General features: G+C 34.7%; 1 protein-coding gene across 5 annotated transcripts; it reads right to left on the reverse strand.

Moving 5' to 3' along the window:
- Positions 1-942: 942 nt before the first annotated feature.
- On the reverse strand, positions 943-8,594 carry LOC102605966 (uncharacterized). Of its 5 annotated transcripts, none has more exons than XM_015309328.1 (5): positions 8,415-8,594; positions 5,202-5,378; positions 4,314-4,549; positions 3,315-4,116; positions 943-3,222 (listed from the first exon to the last, which is right to left on the reverse strand). In XM_015309328.1, exons 3-5 carry the CDS (start codon positions 4,545-4,547, stop codon positions 1,052-1,054), a joined length of 3,207 nt encoding a protein of 1,068 aa, XP_015164814.1. In that variant the 5' UTR covers positions 4,548-4,549; positions 5,202-5,378; positions 8,415-8,594; the 3' UTR covers positions 943-1,051. The 5 variants fall into 5 exon arrangements, with proteins under 5 accessions (XP_015164814.1, XP_015164815.1, XP_015164816.1 ...); XM_015309329.1 differs by lacking the exon at positions 8,415-8,594 and adding an exon at positions 8,083-8,266; XM_015309330.1 differs by lacking the exon at positions 8,415-8,594 and adding an exon at positions 6,961-8,071.
- Between the last annotated feature and the right edge of the window lie 1,431 nt (positions 8,595-10,025).

Raw genomic sequence — 10,025 nt, forward strand, 5'->3', positions numbered from 1 at the left:
ATTTTTATGAGGCATAGTAAAAATAAATTAAAGTGTTTAATTTATTAGTTATTAATTTAAATCAAGTTGAGGTGTATAGATGTGCACTCTCAAAATTGATGTCAAATTTAAGAGTATGTTAAACGTATTGCGCCAGTAAAAAAGTTAATTTAAACTAAAAAGTAATTAACTAAATTATCCTTATTTATTATGTATCTCAATTTATTACTCTTCTTTATTTGTCATATTAATTTGTTTCCATATTTATTGTCATTATAAATAAATAAATAAAATATGTGTGTTTTTTAGGAAATGAAAAAGAAATGGACATTTTCTAGATTCTCTCCACCTTCCTTGCTTTTAGTACAGATATTAGAGTGATAAAAAAAGAAAACTAATAACCCCCTTCCCTCTTTCCTTGTCACATTATACTATAGATATAATATATAAAAATATATCTTTTAATTGCCAATAAATCTATTTAAAAAAATAATTTGAATCTTTGAGAAAAAAGGTGACTAATAGCATTAATAAAATATTTTTAAAAAAAATTGCACACATGTTTTTTCAGTTAATTTTGAGTGCCTTTATTTTTGTTCAATAGGAATTTCTTTTATTCCTCATATATTTGCAATAGAATATTTCCTTTATAAACTTTACTTGTACTATTCAAATACTGTAAAATGATTCTTTTATGGTCTTTATGTCTTAGTCCTATATTTCTTTTATTTAGTCTAATAAACAATTCATACTTATAATGTTAAAACACAAGAATATACATATAAATCAAAAGGTCGATCTTGTATATACAATGTAACTTTCCTACGAAGACGAGGTTACATCATAGAGATTAGATTAACACAACTCATGAGGGATATAATAGATGCCTATGGATTTTCCATCATTTCATTCTCTGAAACAATTCCTGCAATCACAAAAACATGTACAATGACAATCCTCATGTAGCTAAAAAGAAATTCACTCCAGAAATTCATAAAATGAACGCGAATCGGTTAATGTCATCTCTATAAATGATGAATGGATGAAATTACAGAGTTATTTGCCCTGTGTTTTAAGTAAACAGGACAGGAGAAGGATTGCCTGCAGGGCATCTTTGTCTCCGAGGGCGTCTAGGCGTCTTTCCCCACCCTGTTAGGCTTTTGTTATCTTCCAAACTGGCTTCAATGTTGTTAAGTTGGTAAATTAGTGGAGAGGTTGTCGTTGTTGTGGTCAATACCGGGGTACTGGTGTCCACGACTTTTTTCCTCCTTCCCCTTGCACCTCCATTTCTTGTCCCGTTCCTTCTTGTCAAACTGGAGTTCCAAGTATGGCCTGTTGCTCTCATCAACCCTCCGAATATCTGGATGTCTTCAGTCACCTCATGCCTTGACAATGAAGACAGACCAGGAAGGACATCCCTTTGGAAGTCCCTCCGTTGTCTTCCCCTCCTTGCATTCCCTCTTCGTGGTCGATTTGTTAGTGAACTGGCTGCTCCTGCATCTTCTACTGTTTGGACTTCAGGAACAAATGGCTTAGGCATGTAATCTTCCTCCTTGGTCTCTGTTAGTTGCAATGTCATAGCTTCAAAGTAATCTATTTCCTTAAAAGAACTATGTGCAAGTGCAACCATCATGTTGTTGTTCTTGCCTGTAATTTCTTTTGCAGATGGAGTACTATCAAGCTCCGCTGCACAAGAAGAGACCACGTCAACAAACCATCGAAGAGATTCCAGGGGATCATCAGACGGATCACTTTTTGCTTCCTCTATTGCGGTGCAATGAGTGAATGATGAGATGGCAACTATTGCTTCTGCTGCAGTCTTGAGTAGTTCCTCCTGTGTGTGCTGCAAAGATGCCTCGTGTTGCTTGTCATCATCTTCTCCAGGCAAATCATCTTGTTCATTGTCCATAAGTACAGGGGCTTCGAGGTCTATATCCAGAATAGTCTTCACACTGGCCTTATCGGTTACAGCAGAAACTGGTTCTTCTTCATCCTCAGTAATACATGAGTTCAAATCAAAGTGATTCCTGATGTTCATAGCTTTTGTCTCCATCACTTTCTTAGTAGCAATTTGTTCTACAACATAAGGTTCCTCAGGCTCAAGCATAGAAAGGTCACAAGCCACGTTAATGTCGATCACCATACTCCTCTCTTGTTTGATAGTTTTTCTCTCAGGAGAGGAACGAAGATTAGCAGAAGCAAAAACAAGTGATGATGACGACTCATTTCTGGAAGCTACGGGAATATCGAGGATTGGAACACCAAGGATTTTCCTTACATGTGGCGTCTCGACCACTTCTTTTGCGGTCTTCATATGGTGATGTTCCAAAGCTGATGGATCACTCTGGCAGAAAGGAGAGTTTGAGTAAGCCTGGACAAATCCTGAATCTGCTGAAGTTCCACCTATCCTTGTATTGACGTCCTCATTTTTATAATTTGCTTTAGCTTTAAGCCACGGCAAAACTGTCACAGGATCTTGACGCTCTCTTTTTTCATTACTAAACTCAACATCTTGCCTGGGAGGTTCCTCGCTGAGTGCACTTGTTGCTAGCACATTTAAGTTGAAGCCTTTTGCAGATTTCACATCCGTATTGTTAGAACTAATGAGAAAATTCTCGAATGCATTATTAGAGGAATGTTCAGATGTAAACCGGTCCCCCTTAATGTAGCTCAAAGAGTCAAAAGCACCTGAAGGGACGTGAATTGGTGATTCTTTCGTCCCAGATGAGGACCCATGGTAGAAAACACTTCGGTTGGGTAGCTCACTGGCACAGCCTGGACGCACCCTAGAACTGCCACCATTAGCTTGCCAATAGTCTCCAATTTGTCTCTGAGATGACTGTGAACCCTTACCAACTGCTGCAGATGAGTTGAAAAATGAATTTGTATGCAATGAGGATAACCTCTGAGTAAAGCTACCGTTTGGCTTCTCCCAAGAAGAGACAGAATGCGGCCACGAACTGCTAAATTCAGAGGAACTTGCACATGGAAATGGACTAGCCATCTTGGAAGTAACAAATGGTCCCACTTGAGTATAATTAGACTGCTCACCATTTCTGTGAGACATATCTAAACTATGTCCTGTTCTATCTTTCCAAATGCCATCCTTAATATGGTGAACTAGATAAGCGCCCGGAGCTTGATAGGCTTTGTTAATCATTACTGGTGCTTGATGGGAAGCTGCAGGGATCTTTTCTTCTTCGAGACCTCTTGGTAATGAAACTGAGCTGCCTTTGATGTTACCTGCAAATTGAAGCAACTCAAGATAGGTACAAAAGAATTCCAGAAGCTTTTAAACTTGAGTAATATACAGAAATTTCGGAAGGAACTGTCACCTGTTTCATGTGCTGAAGTTAACCACTCCCTGTCTTTGCCTCTACTGCGATCGTATCGGTTACTTAAAGACTCATTTGGGCTTGCACAATTGGAATTCCAAGGCAAAGCCACAAACGGTGAATTTGATTTTGCAGAAGCATTTATGCTTCTAGTCTCTTTATGATTATTACCATAACCAAGAAAATCAACAGGATCGATTGCTTCATCAAGCTGCGCTGGTTCATTTAGGTCAGCCAATCCAATTGAGCTTCTCAAACACGAATTGGATGTTGAAGTATCTTTTCGGCGATCACCCTTTGCACCACCACCAAGAAACAATTTTGTTCCACTCTCTTGAGTAACTACATAATCTACATTAGCAGGATAACTAGGATGTAAAGATCCTGCATTATCTCGCAACTGCCCACCTTCTTCTGTATCTAAGTAATCATTGGCTGGAAGGTGAAGATCAAACAACTTTTTCCGGACCTTTGAGGGCCTAGCCTCCAAAACATCACAGGCTTTCGAAGAATAATCATTTTGCATTAGAACTCGATCGGGCTGTACACAATCTCCTTTTGAAGAACTAAAAGGAGAATTAACAATTTCAGTACCAGATGTAGATGGTCTAGTATAACTAGAATTTTCCAAGGGAAGGTTTGTGATGTTCCATTTCCGGACATCCTCAGATGGTACTTGAGGTCCTAGGTGACTGGATGAACATGATGGCTCCATTGATGAGCGATGTTTATGCATTTCCTTCCTTTTAAATTCGTCCATCATGTCCCTTTGAATTCTGTAAAGGCGATGAAGTTCCACCACCTACAAGCAAACCATTGCATAAGTATATTTGTAACGCTGTTGACACGAGGCAAAAAAGGATTACATGGCAGATGAAGATATTTTGAAGCAGGAGAGTCCAAGAGACTATGGCGTTAGGATATGTAGAACCATACTGAAAACCAAAATTTCCAACTAACTTCTCAAAAAAGAAAAGAGAGCAAAAAGGGAAGCATTACCTGATTCCTGAATATGGCCTCGTGTTCAATCATTTTCTGCTTTAGAATGTCCTTATCATACCCTGGATATGCATCAGTTACAGTCCTCGACGTGAAACCATTACAATATTGCCCGTTTGGTAAAGTCTTATCTCCATAAAATAGGGGCCAACTGCTGCTGTTAGCATCCTCATTAAGGTCTCTCATAGAGTAATAGCTTGGTGAGAATCCTTTATAGTGCACTTGTGTTCCCATTCCTGCCAAGATGTGGCATCAAACAATTTAATTAAAACCAAACAGTTTTCTGAATAAACTTCGAAACTGTTCTTAAAAGATGAGATATTCAGAACCTACGCATCTATTTACGAACATATGATCCCAACACATTACAGCAAACATATCCTTATACGTTTAGTAAAATAAAGGTATCTAAATGCAGATAATTCAAATATCTAATTCCAGAAGTATTGAAAGACAATTTTTTTATCCAAGAAAAATGAGAATAACATGATGCAGGACAACATACATAGTATTAAAATAGCGGTGCAATGGAGGAGTGCTATGGGAGCGCCATACAAAGATACTAACAAACTGAAAGTCAAATTTAACAAAATGACTTCAGAAAAAGATGTTCTGTAGCAGACAAAGATGATAAATTGAGGGAACTAGACTAAGATGGTTTAACTATAAGCTACGTAAACCTCCATCTGCACCGGTTTACAGGTGCAACACCATGATGACTGAAAATAATATAAAGAAGGACTTAGATCTAAATAACGTAAAGGAAATTGTATCAATAGACATACCATATCTTGAAATGATTGCAGAGTTAGCTAAAAAGTAAACACAACAAGTTCGATAATCGATAGCACGAGTAGAGATTTAAGACTAAGTTGTTGTTACACTTACATAAAGTCCGGTGTTCCTCGGGAGTTTTTTAGTTATGCGTTGAGACTTGTATGTTCGTGTAGGGGTAAGTATGAGAATTAGAGATTCTCTAATTTTAGAGAACCCCTAATTTCCTTGAAATACAAATTATTTTTGTCAACTAGAGGATATCTTCATTGACAGGCCCATGGTTATACCCTAAAACACAAATAAGAACATCAGGACGCGTTGAAGAATTTTATGAAGAGAAGATCAATTAATTTTATGAGTTCCCTTTTACATAAATCAGCAATTAATGTTTTATTAACATTTCCATGTAACCGGTTGTACAGATTACAAATTAATGATGACGAATTAGCACATGCGAGATCATCTCCAGGAGTAGAAGACTATGCATGTGACGTGTGAACAATTTAATAGAATCAAGCAATACAACAATTTAATACACAAGTAAGGATAAGAAAGCAGATGATCAAATATCTGACAAAATGATACGAGAAATAGTAAAAGGTGATGGAGTACTGCTATCTGAAGCTTAAAAACAGAGTCACTTCTCTGCATCACCAATGATATCTTCCTCCATTTCTTTCTTTAAAAGTTCTTTTACATAGATAGAGAGAGGGGACAGAGGAATAAAGGAAAAGGGAGAAATAGACTCACAAGATGTAAGACGACTTTCTCTATTTAAAGTCACCATACATGAAAACCACCTTTAGAGATGTATCACAATGGAAAATGATAATTAATGAACTATTCCTTTCTAGATTAATTAGTTAATGTACTTCTCTTGCGTCGAGTTTAACATGCGACGATTCTTGGATATTGGAGCATGTAGTCTGCATCGAAAGATAAATATATGTGTTTCTACCAAGTAAACTAATCCCAAATAGACCTGCCAAAAATATTCTTAGAAACCTCGCCTTAGTATTTTCAAAGGACAAATTGCACCAAAGCTACCCAATTATTGCACGCAAGCAGCTTAATTATTGCACACACTCTGCACGATTCTCATCGGCAACAAGGACAAAAAACACCTAGTTTTTTTTCTCCTAGAGAACACTTACAAAATCCAATATATGAGACTTGCATATACTTTTCCAATTATTCATTTGTTAAAGTTATGTCCACCAGCGGTTTCAAGACTTAAAACTAATTGCTCCCTATAATAGCATACAGTAACAAGGAACCAACTCGTCTCGTCCGTCATTAATTTGAACCACAATGCAGTGCCCAAGGATACAAGAGGAAACAAACAAGACAATGGACACCAGTCAAGATTGCAATACATCTGAAAATTTGTCTCTAAGGAGCACCAAAATCCAAAACTCTCCAATTCCGTAATATACTCATGAAGACAGAAACAAGAATATCAAGAGGCCTTGAAGAATTTTATGAAGAGAAGATCAATTGCATAGATATTGTCCTGAAGAAGACTCTTTCAGGGTTTTTTTCCCAAAAACAGGATATGGAAAAAACTATTTTGCTTAAAATATATCTTTCAAAAGCTTAACTTCGACGGATTTTCCTTTACATTAATCAACAATTAATGTTTTGTTAACATTTCCATGTAATTGGTTGTATAGATTACAAATTAATGACGCCGGATTAGCACATGCAAGATTATCTCCAGGAGTGACTATGCACGCGACTTGTGAACGTGTGGACTTCTCTTTTGTACTCTTTCCTAAGCTTAACGTGCAAAAATTCGTGGATACGGGAACATGTAGTCAGCATTGAAAGATAACTTTGTTTCTACCAAGTAAAACAATCCCAAATAGACCTGTTGAAAATATTCTTGGAAACCTCGCCATCATGATTTTCAAAGGACAAATTGCACCAAAGCAGCCTAAGTACTGCACACACTCTGCACGAATCATACAAACAACATGTGGAAAACATCTTAACTTCTTTGTCTCCTAGAGCACACTTCCAACAACGCACGAGACTTTTGTGGACATTTTCAATTACTGTTTTGTTAAAGTTGCGTTCATACGCACCGGTTTCAAGACTTAAAATTAATTGCTCCCTATAGCATACAGAAACGAGAAACCAACTCGTCTTGTCCATCATTAATTAGAACCACAATGTTGTGCCCAAGGATACAAGAGGAAACAAACAGTAATCAAGATTGCAATTAATCTAGAAATTCGTCTCTAAGCATCACAAAAATCCTAACTTTTTTCTCCTAGAACACACATGAGACTTCCGTGGACATTCTCAATTACTGTTTTGTTAAAGCTGTGTTCACACGCACTGGCTTCAAGACTTAAAACTAATTGTTCCCTATAGCATACAGTAAGGAGGAACCAACTCGTCTTGTCCATCATGAACTAAAACCAATTGATAAAGCACAAGGATACAAGAGTAAAAAACAAGACAACAGACAGTAATCAAGATTGCAATTAATCAAGAAATTCATCTCTAAGCAGCACGAAAATCCCCGACTCTCTAGTTATCAAAATCTGCTAACAAAGACAAGCAACCAATCTTGTAATAGCACATAACTTAGATTTCAATGTACTCCACTCTCACCATGAACTTCCTAAATTGGATTTTAATGACTAGTATAACTCTTTCTTCTAATAAAGTTTCAATCTTTACTCATGCAATTCAAAGTTTTAACCTTTACCCAAAACAAATCACTTTATAAGCAACAAAGTTCCAATCTTTTTCACTTGTTAGAGTAAATGAAGCAAAAAAAAAGATCCAAGATCAAAAGTAAAATTCAATCTCCAGATAACACAATAAATACCAAAAGAAAATGTTAAACACAATTACCCATAGAATCCAAAACTTGCTAAACAAAGCCAAAAAATAAATAAAAAAAGAAATATTCTGCTCTTGGATTTTCAAAGTCAAATAAGAATAAATCTAAAAAAAAGTAAAATATACAAGAATTTACCTCAACCCCACATCTTGGAAACACTTTTCCTCAACACCCTTTAAATGGATTGAACAATGAACAACACTAGCAGCAATTTAACAAATTCAAGAATCATGAAGAATTGAGTGACCCCAAAAAGAAGAAGCAGAGGAACAAAAGAGGACAAAGTAATAAATAGTACTTATAATAATAAGTACACCCTTTATCCCAACTAAATATAAAAATATGTCATTTTTTTCAACACAGTATAAAATAAAATAAAAAGCAAGTCATATAAATTCGAACAAACAGAATAATAATAATTAAACAAGAATTAGAAGGAAAGAACAAAGAGGGTAGTTTGATAATACCATTGAAGAAGCTCAGATCCTCATAAAACTGATAAAAGATTGTAGATTTCAATCTGCTGGGGCCACAAGTTCTCAGAAAGAAAGAAAAAAAAAACTTTTTTTTAGAGAGAGAAGAGAAAATCAAGAAGAAGAGAGAGAAAGAGAGACAGACAGAAGTTGTATGAGACTTCAAAGGTTATGTTGTGTAATAGTACTATATATTTTTTTTTGTAAAAAAAGGAAGAAAGAAAGAGAAAGAGAAATCCCAGATAAGAAAATCTTGACACAAACAAACGAGGCTTCAATAACAACAGTGACATGAAATTTGTCAACATCCGGTCTCTTTTTTATTCCTATGCTTCTTCTTTTTTTTTCCTATTTATATATTACCGTCAAATCTCTCTACAACGTATATATAGACATATAATATTTTACTTTTGAGTTGAGTATGTATATCTAGACACTTTAATCAATTTCATTGTATTATTTGAGTACATTCTAGTTTACAAAATGATTATTTAGACACTTACAAAATTTATGTATTACGTCACACTACAATAAAAATATCTTTTAGCAGTAATAAATATACATATTAACAAAGAGTGTTAAAGTCTTTACCGGCATTAGTTAATTGTTATTGGATCCAATGTCGCTAAAGATTTTAGGGACATAAACAAAGAGTGTTAATTACCGTTTAAAGTACATATTTAGTGACAATTAAGTTATTGCCGCTAAAGATCATTTTTTATGTAGTGTCAATATCGAAGCGTTCACAAGATATCATAAGAACAAGTTGAAGTGTTTAGCTAACGGTTGAGCAAATTGAGGTGTTTAGATATGCAATATTGAGGTGCTTATTTATCGGTTGAAACTAAGTTTGAGGATATGTATATATTATGCTTATAAAAAGTTAATCATTACTCTTTCTAGTCTGATTTACCTGTCATTTTTTTTTTCTTTTATACAAGGCCTTAAGCAAATCTTGATTAAAAAGGTAATTAATTAATTATTCTTATTTACTAGTATTTTATCTCAATTTATCACTATTATCTTTTTCATCGTATTAATCTTTTTCCATATAGAATAAGGATAAAAATGAAAATTAATAATTAATTATATTTTGATTTTCTTAAATAATGCTTAATTATTTTAAATGAGTTGTTTTTAATAAGTATGATAACTGAAATAAATAAAAGGAAATATAAATTAAAAAAATATAGAAAATGAGTTATTGGAGTTGTAAGTTGTAACACTCCCCTTTCTCTATCTTTAATCTTTAATGTTCCTTATTTTCATTATAAATAAATAAAATATGTGTAAAAAGAAATGGGCCATTTTCTAGATTCTCTCGACCTTCCTTGCTTTTTAATAAGAGTTTTTTTATAAACCCACCCTCCCCCTCCGCCTCCCTGCGCTTTATATTAAACGCATAATATATAAATATGTTCTTTTATTTAATTTTATTTGTCAAAAGTTTAAAAATAAACACAAAAATATTTTGAATCTTTGAGGAAAAGCTGATTAATAGCATCAATAAAAGACAAAAAAATAAGTAAAAAATTGGACACATGTTTTTCAAATTTGATTTTTGAGTGCCTTTTTTGTTCAATGGGAATTTATTTATTCCTTATA

Source organism: Solanum tuberosum, unplaced genomic scaffold, assembly GCF_000226075.1.
Source record: "Solanum tuberosum cultivar DM 1-3 516 R44 unplaced genomic scaffold, SolTub_3.0 scf00103, whole genome shotgun sequence".
Taxonomy (NCBI): Eukaryota; Viridiplantae; Streptophyta; class Magnoliopsida; order Solanales; family Solanaceae; genus Solanum; species Solanum tuberosum.